The sequence below is a fragment of the Phyllobates terribilis genome, unplaced genomic scaffold (genome assembly GCF_046119375.1).
Source record: "Phyllobates terribilis strain yellow unplaced genomic scaffold, ASM4611937v1 Scaffold_2__4_contigs__length_985480577, whole genome shotgun sequence".
Classification (NCBI taxonomy): Eukaryota; Metazoa; Chordata; class Amphibia; order Anura; family Dendrobatidae; genus Phyllobates; species Phyllobates terribilis.
In genome coordinates, this window is record NW_027362762.1 from 530,472,733 (window position 1) to 530,494,346 (window position 21,614).

General features: G+C 42.1%; 1 protein-coding gene across 2 annotated transcripts in view; it reads left to right on the forward strand.

Annotated features, from left to right (window-relative positions):
* LOC141219317 (uncharacterized) overlaps window positions 1–21,614 on the forward strand; it is a 68,744-nt gene that overhangs the window by 35,619 nt on the left and 11,511 nt on the right. Inside the window, exons 3-5 of one of the 2 annotated variants that reach the window (XM_073666083.1) lie at window positions 7,636–7,748; window positions 15,218–15,426; window positions 21,243–21,344. In XM_073666083.1, the coding sequence (XP_073522184.1) occupies window positions 7,636–7,748; window positions 15,218–15,426; window positions 21,243–21,344 (424 nt within the window). The remainder of the gene's footprint in view (window positions 1–7,635; window positions 7,749–15,217; window positions 15,427–21,242; window positions 21,345–21,614) is intronic. The other variant, XM_073666089.1, reaches the window with a different exon arrangement.

Here is a 21,614-nt window from a genome sequence, read left to right on the forward strand (position 1 = left end):
TGCACTTTACACGCTCAGTAGTGAGGCAGTGAGATGAATCTGTGCTGCACTTTACACGCTCAGTAGTGAGGCAGTGAGATGAATCTGTGCTGCACTTTATGTACACGCTCAGTAGTGAGGCAGTGAGATGAATCTGTGCTGCACTTTATGTACATGCTCAGTAGTGAGGCAGTGAGATGAATCTGTGCTGCACTTTATGTACACGCTCAGTAGTGAGGCTGTGAGATGAATCTGTGCTGCACTTTATGTACATGCTCAGTAGTGAGGCAGTGAGATGAATCTGTGCTGCACTTTATGTACATGCTCAGTAGTGAGGCAGTGAGATGAATCTGTGCTGCACTTTACACGCTCAGTAGTGAGGCAGTGAGATGAATCTGTGCTGCACTTTACACGCTCAGTAGTGAGGCAGTGAGATGAATCTGTGCTGCACTTTATGTACACGCTCAGTAGTGAGGCAGTGAGATGAATCTGTGCTGCACTTTATGTACATGCTCAGTAGTGAGGCAGTGAGATGAATCTGTGCTGCACTTTATGTACACGCTCAGTAGTGAGGCTGTGAGATGAATCTGTGCTGCACTTTATGTACATGCTCAGTAGTGAGGCAGTGAGATGAATCTGTGCTGCACTTTATGTACATGCTCAGTAGTGAGGCAGTGAGATGAATCTGTGCTGCACTTTACACGCTCAGTAGTGAGGCAGTGAGATGAATCTGTGCTGCACTTTACACGCTCAGTAGTGAGGCAGTGAGATGAATCTGTGCTGCACTTTATGTACACGCTCAGTAGTGAGGCAGTGAGATGAATCTGTGCTGCACTTTATGTACATGCTCAGTAGTGAGGCAGTGAGATGAATCTGCTGCACTTTATGTACATGCTCAGCAGTGAGGCAGTGAGATGAATCTGTGCTGCACTTTATGTACATGCTCAGTAGTGAGGCAGTGAGATAAATCTGAGCTGCACTTTATGTACATGCTGAGTAGTGGGGCAGTGAGATGAATCTGTGCTGCACTTTATGTACACGCTCAGTAGTGAGGCAGTGAGATGAATCTGTGCTGCACTTTATGTACACGCTCAGTAGTGAGGCAGTGAGATGAATCTGTGCTGCACTTTATGTACACGCTCAGTAGTGAGGCTGTGAGATGAATCTGTGCTGCACTTTATGTACATGCTCAGTAGTGAGGCAGTGAGATGAATCTGTGCTGCACTTTATGTACATGCTCAGTAGTGAGGCAGTGAGATGAATCTGTGCTGCACTTTACACGCTCAGTAGTGAGGCAGTGAGATGAATCTGTGCTGCACTTTACACGCTCAGTAGTGAGGCAGTGAGATGAATCTGTGCTGCACTTTATGTACACGCTCAGTAGTGAGGCAGTGAGATGAATCTGTGCTGCACTTTATGTACATGCTCAGTAGTGAGGCAGTGAGATGAATCTGTGCTGCACTTTATGCACACGCTCAGTAGTGAGGCTGTGAGATGAATCTGTGCTGCACTTTATGTACATGCTCAGTAGTGAGGCAGTGAGATGAATCTGTGCTGCACTTTATGTACATGCTCAGTAGTGAGGCAGTGAGATGAATCTGTGCTGCACTTTACACGCTCAGTAGTGAGGCAGTGAGATGAATCTGTGCTGCACTTTACACGCTCAGTAGTGAGGCAGTGAGATGAATCTGTGCTGCACTTTATGTACACGCTCAGTAGTGAGGCAGTGAGATGAATCTGTGCTGCACTTTATGTACATGCTCAGTAGTGAGGCAGTGAGATGAATCTGCTGCACTTTATGTACATGCTCAGCAGTGAGGCAGTGAGATGAATCTGTGCTGCACTTTATGTACATGCTCAGTAGTGAGGCAGTGAGATGAATCTGAGCTGCACTTTATGTACATGCTGAGTAGTGGGGCAGTGAGATGAATCTGTGCTGCACTTTATGTACACGCTCAGTAGTGAGGCAGTGAGATGAATCTGTGCTGCACTTTATGTACACGCTCAGTAGTGAGGCAGTGAGATGAATCTGTGCTGCACTTTATGTACACGCTCAGTAGTGAGGCAGTGAGATGAATCTGTGCTGCACTTTATGTACACGCTCAGTAGTGAGGCAGTGAGATGAATCTGTGCTGCACTTTATGTACATGCTCAGTAGTGAGGCAGTGAGATGAATCTGTGCTGCACTTTATGTACACGCTCAGTAGTGAGGCTGTGAGATGAATCTGTGCTGCACTTTATGTACATGCTCAGTAGTGAGGCAGTGAGATGAATCTGTGCTGCACTTTATGTACATGCTCAGTAGTGAGGCAGTGAGATGAATCTGTGCTGCACTTTACACGCTCAGTAGTGAGGCAGTGAGATGAATCTGTGCTGCACTTTACACGCTCAGTAGTGAGGCAGTGAGATGAATCTGTGCTGCACTTTATGTACACGCTCAGTAGTGAGGCAGTGAGATGAATCTGTGCTGCACTTTATGTACATGCTCAGTAGTGAGGCAGTGAGATGAATCTGCTGCACTTTATGTACATGCTCAGTAGTGAGGCAGTGAGATGAATCTGAGCTGCACTTTATGTACATGCTGAGTAGTGGGGCAGTGAGATGAATCTGTGCTGCACTTTATGTACACGCTCAGTAGTGAGGCAGTGAGATGAATCTGTGCTGCACTTTATGTACACGCTCAGTAGTGAGGCAGTGAGATGAATCTGTGCTGCACTTTATGTACACGCTCAGTAGTGAGGCAGTGAGATGAATCTGTGCTGCACTTTATGTACACGCTCAGTAGTGAGGCAGTGAGATGAATCTGTGCTGCACTTTATGTACATGCTCAGTAGTGAGGCAGTGAGATGAATCTGTGCTGCACTTTATGTACACGCTCAGTAGTGAGGCAGTGAGATGAATCTGTGCTGCACTTTATGTACACGCTCAGTAGTGAGGCAGTGAGATGAATCTGTGCTGCACTTTATGTACACGCTCAGTAGTGAGGCAGTGAGATGAATCTGTGCTGCACTTTATGTACATGCTCAGTAGTGAGGCAGTGAGATGAATCTGTGCTGCACTTTATGTACACGCTCAGTAGTGAGGCAGTGAGATGAATCTGTGCTGCACTTTATGTACACGCTCAGTAGTGAGGCAGTGAGATGAATCTGTGCTGCACTTTATGTACATGCTCAGTAGTGAGGCAGTGAGATGAATCTGTGCTGCACTTTATGTACACGCTCAGTAGTGAGGCAGTGAGATGAATCTGTGCTGCACTTTATGTACACGCTCAGTAGTGAGGCAGTGAGATGAATCTGTGCTGCACTTTATGTACACGCTCAGTAGTGAGGCAGTGAGATGAATCTGTGCTGCACTTTATGTACACGCTCAGTAGTGAGGCAGTGAGATGAATCTGTGCTGCACTTTATGTACACGCTCAGTAGTGAGGCAGTGAGATGAATCTGTGCTGCACTTTATGTACATGCTCAGTAGTGAGGCAGTGAGATGAATCTGTGCTGCACTTTATGTACACGCTCAGTAGTGAGGCTGTGAGATGAATCTGTGCTGCACTTTATGTACACGCTCAGTAGTGAGGCAGTGAGATGAATCTGTGCTGCACTTTATGTACACGCTCAGTAGTGAGGCAGTGCTGTGGAGTCGGGAGTAAGGGAAATTGAGTCTGAGTCGGTGGTTTGACTTGCCGACTGCACGAGATTGTTTTTCCGCTTTGAAGCGTTGGCGTTACACAGGACACACTGGTGCAACACCATTTTTGCCCTCACCCCCAAGAAGCTACTGCTATGCGCCTAGCCACAATTGGGAACCATCTTATGTCCAAAACCAAAAACCACCTTTTAATCAACCAAACCCAGGTTCCCTCTAATATCACTTTTCATCCTACATCCACATATACCGTGTCCATGCAATCTACACATTGTGGGCCTTTTGGTTTACAAACACGTCAGGCTCCTGAAAGTTCCAGGAGGCCAAACCCAGAGACTATGGGATGAACCCAGAATTGTCTCCTCCTCAGGTCTTCTGTTGTCCTACGTCGCTGGTCTCCAAACCGTTGAGACACTAGCCACAACATAAGGGCATAGTCAGTAGGCATCATGGTGTAATTAGGCATTTTCCAGCTAACAGAAAAGCACAATGTTGGAGCAAATGCAAATAACACAATGTGAAAAGGAGGGTACAAAGAGAAATTGGTGTGTTTGCAGCAGGGCTGTGGAGTCGGAGCCCATTTTGGTGGAGCCGGTATAAAATTGACCAACCCCGAAAATATATAATAAATTGGGTACAGTAAATCAATGCAGTTTGTGGGGAATCTTTTTTCATAAGAATTTGGGAAAGTTATGAAATGTCCTATAAATGTCTGTCCTATTCCTGATCTAAGGGTCTAGACTTTTAGCTGAGATGAATCTGTGCTACAGTAAATTTATCACTTAAACATGAGCCATGTATGAGGGAGTCGTGGAGTCGTCATGGAAATTGAGGAGTCGGAGTTGGAGTCAGAGTCTGTGTCCATTTTGGTGGAGTCAGTCGTTATAAAATGGACCAACTCCGACTCCTAAAATATATAATAAATTGGGTACAGTAATTCAATGCTGTTTGTGGGGAATATTTTTTCATAAGAATTTGGGAAAGTTATGAAATGTCCTATAAATGTCTGTCCTATTCCTGATCTAAGGGTCTAGACTTTTAGCTGAGATGAATCTGTGCTACGGTAAATTTATCACTTAAACATGAGCCATGTATGAGGGAGTCGGAGGTTTGGCTTACTGACTCCACAGCCCTGGTTTACAGTCAGGTGAGCCATCAGGTGACTTTTTATATGTTTTTGGTCAAAAATGGGCATGTCTCTTTAACATAAGATGAAAAAAATAGGATTGCACACTAAGGGTATGTGCAGCCGAGCATTCCAGCCTTCGGCCCCGATGCTGCAGAGGAGTCGCGCGCAGATATGTAAATGAGCTCCACTTTTTTTTCTTTTTTTTTTTTTTTAAATAACCTACGGACTTTCCGCATAGAGATTATGTCTATGGGGAAAGTCCACATGCGGACCCGCAGGAGAAATTGACATGCTGCGGTCTGGAAAGACGCGCCGCATGTCCGTTTCCGCGGGTGCACAGAGACGCATAGTGGACATGGGAAATCCCATCCACTATGCTGTAACAACTGGTTGCACAAGTCCTCAGCGTCAAACCCGCAGCGGCTCCGGATCGTCTGCACACATCCTAATGGAAAAAACTGAGATGAAAATTAGTTGACATTCGTTCACTTTTTCTGTTTGAAACGCGGATGATTTTTGATATGCAGCTGGCCTAATACTCAAGATTTATAGTGCCTTGAAAAAGTATTCATACCCCGTGAACTATTCCACGTTTTTTCATGCTGCACCCACAAACTTAAATGTATTTTATATGATTTACTAACACAAAGTAGTAAATATTTGTGAAGAGTAAAGGTAATGAAAAAAAGATGGGACGCTCAACAGTTGTATAGAGGTGCTCAGAAGTATATAGTAGTCTTACATCCGTAGAGAAACTTCGGCACTAACAGAGTATGATTCACAAAAGATAATTTAATCACATGACCCAAAAGAAAACCGATAATATTCATCCAACGTTTCGGCCTTGTGTGGCCTTTTTCAAGGAATATCTGTACAAGTAATAAAAATAATCTATCTATATAATTGTCTTATCCCGTCTGTCTGTCTGTCCTGGAAATCCCGGGTCGCTGATTGGTCCGGACGCGGCATTTCAGAAAAACATGGCGGCCATTAGCGGCTCATGTGCGGCACGGAGGTCAGCTTCGATGCAGCCGGGAGATGCAGCCGGCTGCTCGCAGCATAAGTCCCCCGACCGCAGGCGCCGCTGACCTACATGCGGCTATCGTCGGAAGATCAGCGGCTACGGCCGCTTATCTCCCGAGAACAAGTGTGACTCCCCTCCCCTCCTCTCCCCTCCCCTCCCCTCTCCTCCCGTCCCTCCCCCCGCTCGATCAGGACCCCGGCACCCAGCGTCATACTTACCCCTCCCCGTGCCTGTGCAGCAGCTCCTGTGTCTTCCGCTGCAGCTCTGTGACGTCTCAGGTCAGAGGGCGCGATGACGTCTTTACACCGCGCTCTCTCCTGACCGGTCACAGCGCACAGCGTGAACATGCTGGCTACGCTGGAGTCCAGAGAAGCAGTGAGGTGAGTATTGGATTTTTTTTATTTTTTTTTTTGTACGGGGCCATAGGGGACCTGCATGGGGCACTATGGGGGGATGGGACATCCTGCATGCGGTATTATATAGGGGGGATGTGACAGCCTGTATGGGGCATTATATGGGGGGAGAGGTGACATCCTGCATGGGGCATTATATGGGGGAGAGGTGACATCCTGCATGGGGTATTATATAGGGGGGATGTGACATCCTGCATGGGGCACTATAGTGGGATGTGACTTCCTGCATGGGGTATTATATGCATGGGGTATTATATACGGGGGATGTGACTTCCTGCATGGGGCATTATAAAGGAGGGTCGGGAGACATATGCTAGAATACCTGATGCGTTAGAATCGGGCCACCATCTAGTAGATTATATACAAACAAACTGTAAGAACACCGGAAGCACTTTATTTTATAATCCGAAAACATACAAAAGGGCTGCTATAAAATATATAGGATGATGCTTTCTATCCATTAGAGGGTTCCTAGTGAAAGGCATACAACACTACAACCCCTGGCAAAAATTATGGAATCACCGGGCTCGGAGGATGTTCATTCAGTTGTTTAATGTTGTTGAAAAAAAGCAGATCACAGACATGGCACAAAACTAAAGTCATTTCAAATGGCAACTTTATGGCTTTAAGAAACACTAAAAGAAATCAAGATTAAAAATGGGGTACTCAGTAAGGGTAATTTTTTTCAGACCAAGCAGAGGGAAAAAATTATGGAATCGCTCAATTCTGAGGAAAAAATTATGGAATCTTGAAAAGCAAACACACCAAAGAACACTCCAATACATCTTTTTATCTTTCAATTATTTTATATACGTATGTTTCCTAAGAGGTCAACGGCTCTGCTATTCTGGGAAGATGTCCAGAAATCATGTGATGGCCAGATCTTTTATAGACGTGTTAATACAGTGAAATATCCAGTGATGTCACAGCATGCTGTTTGTTTCTTGTTTTTGTCTTTTAACAACGGCTGTAATTTGAGATACTTTTCATTTTTGTTACTAATTTACTTAGAAGTTATAGGCTTTAAAATATCCCAAATTCTAACTGCTACCCCTAGGATGCATACTTGGAGGGGGGAGGTGTATAAGTAATAATGGCTGTGCAGCCTGTACCAGTCCAGCAGTTCTTACTGTGAGATGTGCGGCAGAGGAAGGGTTTGGGTAAGAGTTTCTGGGTGATAGTGGAGTTTTACTTGATTCTCATGTGACCCTCCCCCCATTCTTGATCACAACTTATATTGGTCAGTGTGTAAATGCTTTATGAAGAAAAAAAAACAGTTTTCAAAGCTTTGCTAAGCTGTTATATAAGACATTGATTGCATATTTTTTAAAAAAATGGAATCGAACAGCCTTGGCATATATTTCTAACTTCTGACAATGTCTGCCTTTTTACTGTTTTGTGTTTTTATTAAGAAATTCAAATCCACTGTCTTTCTCTTTGTGCCTCAGATGGCTATGGCTATCGCAAAAATGTCGGTGAGAAGTTTGGACCTCCAGTTCGCACAATGTATCGCCTGAGGGTGGAAAATCTATCTACGCGGTGCACCTGCCAAGACTTAAAGGTATGGGGGGTTTTTTGTGACTGTAAAGGCACTTCTATACTTAAACTTGCATTAAATAATGTTCTCCCTAAATTACAAGATTGGGATTTTAATCTAAATCCCTATTTATTTAGTGCCGTATTATAAACTAATTTCTAATCTACTTGCATTAAAAGTTCCTTACTGTTCGCCAACTAGACTAACAGCTATTGCTTTTTTTTCCCTACTTCCTTTGTGATGACGCTTCGGTTGACAATCCCAGTGCATCCTGGGATGCTCAAGCAAAGCGTCTTCAAGGGGGCAGAGGCTGCTGTCATTGCCGCAGCCCCTGCACCCTGCCTGAAATGAAGCATCCTCAGTGACTCTCGTTTCAGTGGCGGGGCTAGTCCCTGCTCTGTCCCTGCGCGCTGTTAGTGTGCGATGTGCACAATTACAGCGCGCTCTGTGTTGCCAGCGCAAATTCGTATGAGGCGGCAACAGAGCAGCACGCACTGTCAGTGCTCGTTGTCAGGATACCCCGCGTTCACCCCCCGGTGATGTCACTTGTGGGGGCAGCGCTAGACTCTGCTCTGTTGATGGCTCATTACTACTGATCTGAGCAGGCAAAACAGAGCGCACAGCACTAAGGGACTAGCCACGTCGCTGAAACGAGCATCACTGATGATGATGTTTCACAGAAGGGGCAGAGGATGTGACAGTGACTTCAGGCTCTGCCCCCCTATGACACTACATTTGAGTATCCCAGAATCCACTGGGATACTCAAACGAAGTATCATCACACAAGAAGTAGGGGAAAATATGCGATATCTGTTCAGGAACGGTAGGGAATTTTTAATGCAAGCATATTACAAAATAGTTTAAATTATGGCACTAAATAGATAGGGATTTAGATTGGAGATTATTGGACCTTCAGACCAACCCTTTAACTTATCACAGGGGATCCAACCAATGGGATCCCAGTGATCCTGAGAACGGGTTCTGCAGAGCTCATCTAGGTCCAACTCCTCTCCATACATATGGGATTGCTATAAGAAGTAGAGCACTCTTTCTCCCTCATTCGCATAGACAATGAATGGAGGAAAAATGTGCATGCCTCGACCTCCGCTTACTATGAACAGTGAAATACAGTGTCTCTACAAGACCCCTAATATAAAGTTATCTGTTAACATATGCACTGTGTACCACTAGCTATCTGGTCCTGTATATATACATTGTGAATCACTAGCTATGTGGTCACGTATATGCATTATGTTCCACTAGCTGTGTGGTCACGTATATGCATTATGTTCCACTAGCTATGTGGTCACGTATATGCATTATGTTCCACTAGCTATGTGGTCACGTATATGCATTATGTTCCACTAGCTATGTGGTCACGTATATGCATTATGTTCCACTAGCTATGTGGTCACGTATATGCATTATGTTCCACTAGCTATGTGGTCACGTATATGCATTATGTTCCACTAGCTGTGTGGTCACGTATATGCATTATGTTCCACTAGCTGTGTGGTCACGTATATGCATTATGTTCCACTAGCTATGTGGTCACGTATATGCATTATGTTCCACTAGCTATGTGGTCACGTATATGCATTATGTTCCACTAGCTATGTGGTCACGTATATGGATTATGTTCCACTAGCTATGTGGTCACGTATATGCATTATGTTCCACTAGCTGTGTGGTCACGTATATGCATTATGTTCCACTAGCTATGTGGTCACGTATATGCATTATGTTCCACTAGCTGTGTGGTCACGTATATGCATTATGTTCCACTAGCTGTGTGGTCACGTATATGCATTATGTTCCACTAGCTGTGTGGTCACGTATATGCATTATGTTCCACTAGCTATGTGGTCACGTATATGCATTATGTTCCACTAGCTATGTGGTCACGTATATGCATTATGTTCCACTAGCTATGTGGTCACGTATATGGATTATGTTCCACTAGCTGTGTGGTCACGTATATGCATTATGTTCCACTAGCTATGTGGTCACGTATATGCACTATGTTCCACTAGCTGTGTGGTCACGTATATGCATTATGTTCCACTAGCTATGTGGTCACGTATATGCATTATGTTCCACTAGCTGTGTGGTCACGTATATGCATTATGTTCCACTAGCTGTGTGGTCACGTATATGCATTATGTTCCACTAGCTGTGTGGTCACGTATATGCATTATGTTCCACTAGCTATGTGGTCACGTATATGCATTATGTTCCACTAGCTATGTGGTCACGTATATGCATTATGTTCCACTAGCTATGTGGTCACGTATATGGATTATGTTCCACTAGCTATGTGGTCACGTATATGCATTATGTTCCACTAGCTGTGTGGTCACGTATATGCATTATGTTCCACTAGCTATGTGGTCACGTATATGCATTATGTTCCACTAGCTGTGTGGTCACGTATATGCATTATGTTCCACTAGCTGTGTGGTCACGTATATGCATTATGTTCCACTAGCTGTGTGGTCACGTATATGCATTATGTTCCACTAGCTATGTGGTCACGTATATGCATTATGTTCCACTAGCTATGTGGTCACGTATATGCATTATGTTCCACTAGCTATGTGGTCACGTATATGGATTATGTTCCACTAGCTGTGTGGTCACGTATATGCATTATGTTCCACTAGCTATGTGGTCACGTATATGCACTATGTTCCACTAGCTGTGTGGTCACGTATATGCATTATGTTCCACTAGCTATGTGGTCACGTATATGCATTATGTTCCACTAGCTGTGTGGTCACGTATATGCATTATGTTCCACTAGCTGTGTGGTCACGTATATGCATTATGTTCCACTAGCTGTGTGGTCACGTATATGCATTATGTTCCACTAGCTATGTGGTCACGTATATGCATTATGTTCCACTAGCTGTGTGGTCACGTATATGCATTATGTTCCACTAGCTATGTGGTCACGTATATGCATTATGTTCCACTAGCTATGTGGTCACGTATATGCATTATGTTCCACTAGCTGTGTGGTCACGTATATGCATTATGTTCCACTAGCTGTGTGGTCACGTATATGCATTATGTTCCACTAGCTGTGTGGTCACGTATATGGATTATGTTCCACTAGCTATGTGGTCACGTATATGCATTATGTTCCACTAGCTGTGTGGTCACGTATATGCATTATGTTCCACTAGCTGTGTGGTCACGTATATGCATTATGTTCCACTAGCTATGTGGTCACGTATATGCATTATGTTCCACTAGCTGTGTGGTCACGTATATGCATTATGTTCCACTAGCTGTGTGGTCACGTATATGCATTATGTTCCACTAGCTGTGTGGTCACGTATATGCACTATGTTCCACTAGCTGTGTGGTCACGTATATGCATTATGTTCCACTAGCTATGTGGTCACGTATATGCATTATGTTCCACTAGCTGTGTGGTCACGTATATGCATTATGTTCCACTAGCTATGTGGTCACGTATATGCACTATGTTCCACTAGCTGTGTGGTCACGTATATGCATTATGTTCCACTAGCTATGTGGTCACGTATATGCATTATGTTCCACTAGCTATGTGGTCACGTATATGCATTATGTTCCACTAGCTATGTGGTCACGTATATGCATTATGTTCCACTAGCTATGTGGTTCCACTAGCTATGTGGTCACGTATATGCATTATGTTCCACTAGCTATGTGGTCACGTATATGCATTATGTTCCACTAGCTATGTGGTCACGTATATGCATTATGTTCCACTAGCTGTGTGGTCACGTATATGCATTATGTTCCACTAGCTATGTGGTCACGTATATGCATTATGTTCCACTAGCTATGTGGTCACGTATATGCACTATGTTCCACTAGCTGTGTGGTCACGTATATGCATTATGTTCCACTAGCTGTGTGGTCACGTATATGCATTATGTTCCACTAGCTGTGTGGTCACGTATATGCATTATGTTCCACTAGCTGTGTGGTCACGTATATGCATTATGTTCCACTAGCTGTGTGGTCACGTATATGCACTATGTTCCACTAGCTGTGTGGTCACGTATATGCATTATGTTCCACTAGCTGTGTGGTCACGTATATGCACTATGTTCCACTAGCTGTGTGGTCACGTATATGCATTATGTTCCACTAGCTGTGTGGTCACGTATATGCATTATGTTCCACTTGCTATGTGGTCACGTATATGCATTATGTTCCACTAGCTATGTGGTCACGTATATGCATTATGTTCCACTAGCTGTGTGGTCACGTATATGCATTATGTTCCACTAGCTGTGTGGTCACGTATATGTATTATGTTCCACTAGCTGTGTGGTCACGTATATGCATTATGTTCCACTAGCTGTGTGGTCACGTATATGCACTATGTTCCACTAGCTGTGTGGTCACGTATATGCATTATGTTCCACTAGCTGTGTGGTCACGTATATGCATTATGTTCCACTAGCTGTGTGGTCACGTATATGCATTATGTTCCACTAGCTATGTGGTCACGTATATGCATTATGTTCCACTAGCTGTGTGGTCACGTATATGCATTATGTTCCACTAGCTGTGTGGTCACGTATATGCATTATGTTCCACTAGCTGTGTGGTCACGTATATGCACTATGTTCCACTAGCTGTGTGGTCACGTATATGCATTATGTTCCACTAGCTATGTGGTCACGTATATGCATTATGTTCCACTAGCTGTGTGGTCACGTATATGCATTATGTTCCACTAGCTATGTGGTCACGTATATGCACTATGTTCCACTAGCTGTGTGGTCACGTATATGCATTATGTTCCACTAGCTATGTGGTCACGTATATGCATTATGTTCCACTAGCTATGTGGTCACGTATATGCATTATGTTCCACTAGCTATGTGGTCACGTATATGCATTATGTTCCACTAGCTATGTGGTTCCACTAGCTATGTGGTCACGTATATGCATTATGTTCCACTAGCTATGTGGTCACGTATATGCATTATGTTCCACTAGCTATGTGGTCACGTATATGCATTATGTTCCACTAGCTGTGTGGTCACGTATATGCATTATGTTCCACTAGCTATGTGGTCACGTATATGCATTATGTTCCACTAGCTATGTGGTCACGTATATGCACTATGTTCCACTAGCTGTGTGGTCACGTATATGCATTATGTTCCACTAGCTGTGTGGTCACGTATATGCATTATGTTCCACTAGCTGTGTGGTCACGTATATGCATTATGTTCCACTAGCTGTGTGGTCACGTATATGCATTATGTTCCACTAGCTGTGTGGTCACGTATATGCACTATGTTCCACTAGCTGTGTGGTCACGTATATGCATTATGTTCCACTAGCTGTGTGGTCACGTATATGCACTATGTTCCACTAGCTGTGTGGTCACGTATATGCATTATGTTCCACTAGCTGTGTGGTCACGTATATGCATTATGTTCCACTTGCTATGTGGTCACGTATATGCATTATGTTCCACTAGCTATGTGGTCACGTATATGCATTATGTTCCACTAGCTGTGTGGTCACGTATATGCATTATGTTCCACTAGCTGTGTGGTCACGTATATGTATTATGTTCCACTAGCTGTGTGGTCACGTATATGCATTATGTTCCACTAGCTGTGTGGTCACGTATATGCACTATGTTCCACTAGCTGTGTGGTCACGTATATGCATTATGTTCCACTAGCTGTGTGGTCACGTATATGCATTATGTTCCACTAGCTGTGTGGTCACGTATATGCATTATGTTCCACTAGCTGTGTGGTCACGTATATGCATTATGTTCCACTAGCTGTGTGGTCACGTATATGCATTATGTTCCACTAGCTGTGTGGTCACGTATATGCATTATGTTCCACTAGCTGTGTGGTCACGTATATGCATTATGTTCCACTAGCTGTGTGGTCACGTATATGCATTATGTTCCACTTGCTATGTGGTCACGTATATGCATTATGTTCCACTAGCTATGTGGTCACGTATATGCATTATGTTCCACTAGCTGTGTGGTCACGTATATGCATTATGTTCCACTAGCTGTGTGGTCACGTATATGTATTATGTTCCACTAGCTGTGTGGTCACGTATATGCATTATGTTCCACTAGCTGTGTGGTCACGTATATGCACTATGTTCCACTAGCTGTGTGGTCACGTATATGCATTATGTTCCACTAGCTGTGTGGTCACGTATATGCATTATGTTCCACTAGCTGTGTGGTCACGTATATGCATTATGTTCCACTAGCTGTGTGGTCACGTATATGCATTATGTTCCACTAGCTATGTGGTCACGTATATGGATTATGTTCCACTAGCTGTGTGGTCACGTATATGCATTATGTTCCACTAGCTGTGTGGTCACGTATATGCATTATGTTCCACTAGCTATGTGGTCACGTATATGCATTATGTTCCACTAGCTGTGTGGTCACGTATATGCATTATGTTCCACTAGCTGTGTGGTCACGTATATGCATTATGTTCCACTAGCTGTGTGGTCACGTATATGCATTATGTTCCACTAGCTATGTGGTCACGTATATGCATTATGTTCCACTAGCTATGTGGTCACGTATATGCAGTGTGTACAGCTATGTGATCATGTGTATATAAATGATGTACATCTATAGGCTCACTCATACTTCCGTGCCATCCTGTCCGAGCACGGACCACTAATGCACGGACTGCACTTTCTATGAAGCTGTCACTGTTGGGTCAGGAGACCAGCAGCCAGTCCATGCTTTGCAGTCCGATCTTGGGCTGTTTTGCATGGACATCTGAATGAGCCCTAACCATCTAGTTCTTTGCATTGTTTAATTTGCACAACGATGTGTGTAGAACTGGCTTTGTGGTGTTAGTAATTGGCTCAGCCCTTAAGGCAAATAAGTTACTATTCTTGTTAGGCTGGTTTATTTGCCTTTTTGTTACTATGGTGTTAAAACCAGAAGACTAGAGTCTTCTGCTAGTAAAGAGTACACTGAAAATATTCATAGCTTTAACCTTAAAATGCTTAAAATATTTTTATGTATTTGTGAATTAAAAGATTAAAAAATTGTATAATTTATTTACTTTACTCACTTATATAGCGCCATTAATTCTTAAGCACTTTACAGACATTAAAACCCTTCTTCTCCTCACCGGTTTAGACTGGTCTCAATAGTCTGGTGCTGTATACAGCTCAGAAATGATTGGCTGCAGCGGTCATGTGAGATGTATGTGATGTTATTGCTACAGCCTGGTAAATAGAAGATCAGTTGGAAGAACTGTGGATTAAGGATGTAGTGTGACGCTAGGAATAAATGGGTGAAGATTGGTGGCTATGAGCAAGTTCATAAATATCCTGTGAAACCTCACCTTACACTTATGTTTTGTAAATGCTGATTAACCATACAAAGATGTTGCATGTAATTTATTTAGTTTTGAGTGATGTGTTTTTTTTTGTTTTTTTTTTAACAATTCATCTTTTACAAGGATTTTATGGGGCAAGTGGGGGAGGTCACGTTTTCTGATGCTCACCACCAGCGACCTAATGAAGGAGTTATAGAGTTCCGTTCATACTCCGACATGAAGAGAGCACTCGAAAGATTGGATGGCAAAGAGATTAATGGTAAAAAGATCCGTCTTGTGGAGGATAGGACTGGGTCCTGGGCCAGACGCTCTTCTTCACGCAGCCGTTCGAGGTAAATGTGCTAAATGATTGTGATGATTCTAAATTGATCCAAAAAAATAAATAGACTGAATTCTGAAGTAAAAATGTAGTTTGACATATCATCGACAACTCCGAATATTTTTGGGGTCTCAGCACCCAGATTCACACTGATCTCTAAAGCAAAGGAGCAGAAGCACTCAGCTTTTCTTTTCTGAGATTCTGGAAATACTTTTATGCCAAAAATAAAATAAAAGTAGCCCACAAGCGATCATTTTCTGGCTAGCCAGAAAAGTTATTCTCAAGCTTTCAGAGCAAGGCAAATTTACTTTTTAAAGCACACCTGTCAGCAGGATTGTGCTTAGTAAACCACATACACTGTCAGGTGGGCGTCATTACACTGTGTAAAATGATACCTTTGATGACTAAATCCATCCAGTGGTTCTTTTATAATATTTAGTTTCAGTTCTGCCATAATGATATGCATGTGCTCTGGCGCTCTGCTTCTGTATTCATGTATTCCTATCTCTGGCCTCTGACAAGTCCCTGTGTTTTCAGTGACCTGCCTGATATTTAAAATATTGCCTATGTAATTTCTCTGCCCATTTGAACTCTACATGTCCCAACATGGCCACCCGCGCAGTAGCATCTTTTGGTTGCCAAGAGCTGCTACTGCGCAAACGCGGGAGCCATATTGCTGCAGGCAAGTTTCTTCTTCTTGCAGCAAAATGGCATCGGCGCGTGCGCAGTACCATCAGCAAGCGATAGATGCTACTGCGCACGCGCGGGCACCATTTTGCTACAGGAAAAAGAAACTTGCCTGCAGCAATATGGCTCCCACCACCCACGCTTGCGCAGTAGCATTTCTCGATTGCCAAGATGCTACCGCGCACACGCGGGCGCCATATTGCTGCACCCACATTCTTTTTCCAAAGCAAAATGGTGCCATGTTGGGACATGTAAAGTTCATATGGGCTGAGAAATTACATAGGCAATATTTAAAATAGTAGGCAGGTCACTGAAAACACAGCGACCTGTCAGAGGCCAGAGATAGGAATACATGAATACAGAAGCTGAGCGCCAGAGCACATGCATATCATTATAGCAGAACTGAAACTAAATATTTATAAAAGAACCACTGGATGGATTTCATCATCAAGGGTATCATTTTACTCCGTGTAATGGCGTCCATCTGACAGTGTATGTAGTTTACTAAAGCACAATCCTGCTGACGGGTACGCATTAAGCTTCTGTGAGCCCAAAGAAAAGGGGGTTCATAAACCTTCCAGTATCCGTTTCCAAACCTGGTGATTTTGCACTTTTGTCTTTTGCCTCCTGTTTTTTCAAGAGCCGTAACACTTTTTATTTTCCCATCAACATAGCCATATGAGTGTACGTTTATTTTATTTTTTTTGCTGGACGAGTTGTAGTTTTGAATGACATTACTCAATTTACCATATAATGTACTGTAAAATAGGGAACAAATTCAGCAGGGTGAAAAAAAATGCAATTCTGCCATTGTCTTCTGGGTTTTGTTCTTACGGCATTCATTCTATGGTAAAAATGAAATGGCAATATGAATCTCCAGGTCAGTACGATAATGGCGATGCCATCTAAGACACGTATATTCATTTTCTGTCGATTGAACTCTGAGGGCTCATTTTTTGCACACACATCTGACATTTTTATTGATACAAATTTGGGGTACATGCAACATTTTGACCACTTCTTATTGTTTTTTTTTCTTTTAATATACAGTTTAAATAATTTTATATTTTGATAGATCAGACTTTAAGGGACATAATACCAAATATGTTTTTTTTTTCTTTGTTATTGGGGAGTGAAGGGGAGATTTAAAAGTTCATATGTTGTTCTTTTATATACAGTGGTGTGAATAAGTGTTTGCCCCCTTCACAAAACAAATTTAAATATTACACAAAGATAACACAAGTAAACACAAAATGCAGTTTTTAAATTAAGGTCTTTATTAAGGGAAAAAGAAATCCAAACCTACAGGGCCCTGTGGAAAAAAGTGATTGCCACCTAAACCTAATAATAATAATAATAGTCTTTATATAGCACCAACATTTTCCGCAGCGCTTAACAATTCACAGGTTCATATACAACAGTCATAAGTAGCATAGCTAAAAATAATACAATAATTACAGGAAAAATTACAACCCTGCTCGTAAGAGCTTACAATCTACTGGTTGGGCTCCCTTAGCAGCAACAACTGCAATCAGTTGTTTGCAATAACTGGCAATGAGTCTTTTACAACGCTCTGGAGGAACTTTGGCCCAGTTATCTTTACAAATTGTTGTAATTCAGCCACTCTGGAGGCTTTCCGAGCATGAACCACCTTTTTAAGGTCATGCCACAGTATCTCAAGCGGATTTAAGGCCAGGACTTTGATTAGGCCACTCCAAAGTCTTAATTTTGTTTTTCTTAAGCCATTCAGAGGTGGATTTGCTGGTGTGTTATGGATCATTGTCCTGTTGCATAACCCAAGTGCGCTTCGGCTTGAGGTCACGAACAAATGGCCGGACATGCTCCTTCAGGATTTTTTGGTAGACAGCAGAATTCATGGTTCCATTTACTACAGCGAGTCTTCCAGATCCTGAGGCAGCAAAACAGCCCCAGACCATCACACTACCACCACCATATTTTACTGATGGTATGATGTTCCTTTTCTGAAATGCTGTGTTACTTCTACATCATATGTAATGGGACATACACCTTCCAAAAATTTTTACTTTTGTCTCATCCGTCCAAAGAGTATTCTTCCAAACGTCTTGGCGATCATCAAGATTTTTTCTGGCAAAAACGGAGATGAACCTTTTATGTTCTTTATTCTCAGCAGTGGTTTTCATCTTGGAACGCCGCCATGCGTGCCATGTTTGCCCAGTCTCTTTCTTATGGTGGAGTCATGAACGCTGACCTTAATTGAGGCAAGTTAGGCCTGCCTGTTTTTATTTCCATGCATTGGGAACATTGCACCCTGTTTTCTAATTCAAAACATGAAGAGAAATATACACAAGTTTTAAGATTATTAGAGAGAAGAGAAAAGATTAATACTTTACAGAAAATAAAAAATGAACAATGGGCTGTTCAAAAAAAAAATAGCAGTGTCTGCATTTCTTTACAAACTCACAATATGTACGCTCTTTTTTTTTTTGAGGATTTAGAATTTCTGTGAATCACTAACCTGATATTTAGTTGTATATGAACATTTTTTTTGAACTGCTTAACATCTATGTTGCATAGAGTCAACCAAATTCTGGCACCTGTCAACTGTTATCCCATCCCAGGATGCTTTGACTACATCCCACAATTTTCTGGCATTTGTTGACTTTGCCTCAGAAACTGCATTTTTGATGTCACCCCACAAGTGTTCTATCGGATTAAGGTCCGGGGATTGAGATGGCCACTCCATAACCTCAATTTTGTTGGACTAGAACCAAGATTTTGCACGTTTACTGGTGTGTTTAAGGTAGTTGTATTTTTGAAACACCCATTTCAAGGGCATAACCTCTTCAAGTATTTTAATATCTGCAAACTGGTTCATGATCCCTGGTATGTGGTAAATATGTCTGGCACCATAGTAAGAGAAACGTGCCCATATCATGATGCTTGCACCACCATACTTCACTGTCTTCAGAGTGTACTGTGGCTTGAATGCAGAGTTTGGGGGTCATCTGACGAGCTGTCTGCGGCCCTTGGAACCAAAAAGAACTATTTTACTTTCATCAGTCCACAAAATGTTTCTCCATTTCTCTTTAGGTCAGTTGATGTGTTCTTTGGCAAATTGTATCTGCTTCAGTACATGTCGTTTTTTTAACAGTAGGACTTTGCGGGGACTTCTTGCTAAGAGATTAGCTTCACAACTGTCACAGTACTCACAGGTAACGGGAGAATGGCTTTGATCTGGAGCTGATCATTGGCTGAGCCTTTGCCATTCTGGCTATTCTTCGATCCATTGTCTGGTTTTGCTTTCCATTTTAAAGCATTGGAGATCATTTTAGCTGAACAGCCTATCATGCATGTACAACATGTGCTGGCTTCACCCTCAAATAAGGGCCACCTGATTCACACCTGTTTCTTCACAGAATGATTGAACTCCACACTGCTATTATTTTGAACACACCCCCCTTTCAATTAATTATTGAAATACACTGACTCAAAAACATGCAGATCATGAATGCGGAGTCTGTTGCTTTTCTTAGTATCTACTGCACCAACTAGTAAATTGTTTGACATGTGGTAATATAATTTATACCAAAAACAGTGATTAATCTGGCTAGTCATATTGGACAACTATTATTTTGAACACTACTGTATGTACTTTAGCAGTCCTGGGCTCCCAATATTGCCTCAATATTGCAAATTGAAATTACTAACACACCAGCGGAGGTGATATGTATGTATGTGTGTATATATGTGTGTGTATGTGTATATGTATGTATGTATATATATATATATATATATATATATATATATATATATATATATATATATTATAGCCACTTGGAATAGGGATCCACCATTTGATGTAGAGCTAGCTTATATCATTTGTACTATTGGCTGATGTTATCACTCATACTGTTTACTTATTATGGGCTAGCTTGTCATTGTTGGTATCTGTTAGCTGGCATTCACACTGATTCTATCTGCTTTCAATTTTTACTAGGTAATCGCATCAACAATCATCCTAATCCCACTAGATCTGGCACTAGCTAATTTCCACGCTAACTAATGTCTAGATCCTACAACTAATAAACAGCGCTCAAGACTTAAAAATGATTCATTCTAATGTCTCTTATCATCGTGTGGCCGCGGACCACAACTTTTTGCATTTCATAACCATTACAAACAGTTGCTTTTTTGCTATTTGTAGATAATGGCTCTCACTGTGGTTCCCTTGAGCCCCAAAGCTTTAGAAATGGCTTTATAACCTTTTCCAGACTGATAGATCTCAATTACTTTTTCTTGTTTGTTCCTGAATTTCTTTGGATCGCAACATGATGTCTAGCTTTAGAGGATCTTTTGGTCTACTTCACTTTGTCAGGCTGGTCCTATTTAAGTTACAAAGTATATAAAATGTTATAAAATCATTATACTACCACCGATTTTCATGAAAACAGCTTGCTTGTGATGCACATTGCATCACTAACAAACCAATGGGGGCAGAGATGATCGTAACTAGGACGTGACAGGTTCCCTTTAAATTTGTTTTGTGATCTGAAACATTTAAGTGTGACAAACATGTAAAAGAATAATTAATCAGGAAGGAGGCAAACACTTTTTCACACCATTGCATATACCGTAATGTATATATTTTTCTATTTTTATTTTTTTTTATTAATTTGTTTAGTGCTCTTAAGGATACTTGAACCCGCGATCATTTGACCGGTCACATTATATACTGTGCCTCACAGGAAAACTACGATGGCAGCCATGGGGAACACTCACGTAGTCCCCTGACTGCCATGATAACCCATCAGATTTGCTTCGAATGAGTTATGGAGGGCCGATGGGAGGCCACATGGACATTTAAATGCCGCTGTCATTGATAGACAGCAGCATTAAAATGGATAAAAGCGATCAGAATTGACTCCGGTCATTGCTGTTAGTGGCAGATGCTGACTGTGTAACAAAGCGAGCATCTGCCCTGTATAGAATGGGCTTCAATGAAAATGTACATCACAGATTGTTAACGATATAAGTCTGACTCTGACATGCAGTATTTGGCTTCTGCTTCTTTGTTTTATCTATTGGTGGGGTTTCAGCACCTGGAAAAACTTTTGACTTTTCTGTATAAAATGCTTGATTTTTTCTTACTTAACCCCTTAGTGATGGAGCCAATTATGTCCTTAACCCCTTTACCCCCGAAGGCTGTTTGCACGTTAATGACCAGGCCAATTTTTACAATTCTGACCACTGTCACTTTATGAGGTAATTACTCTCGAACGCTTCAACGGATCCCACTGATCCTGAGATTGTTTTTGTTGTGACATATTGTACTTCATGGTAGTGGTAAAATTTCTTTGATATGACTTACGTTTATTTGTAAAAAAAACTAAAAAATTTAGCAAAAAGTTTTGAAAATGTAGCCATTTTTAAACTTTGAATTCTTATGCCCTTAAATCAGAGAGATAAGTCACACAAAATAGTTAATAAATAACATTTCCCACATGTCTACTTTACATCAGCACAATTTCTGCA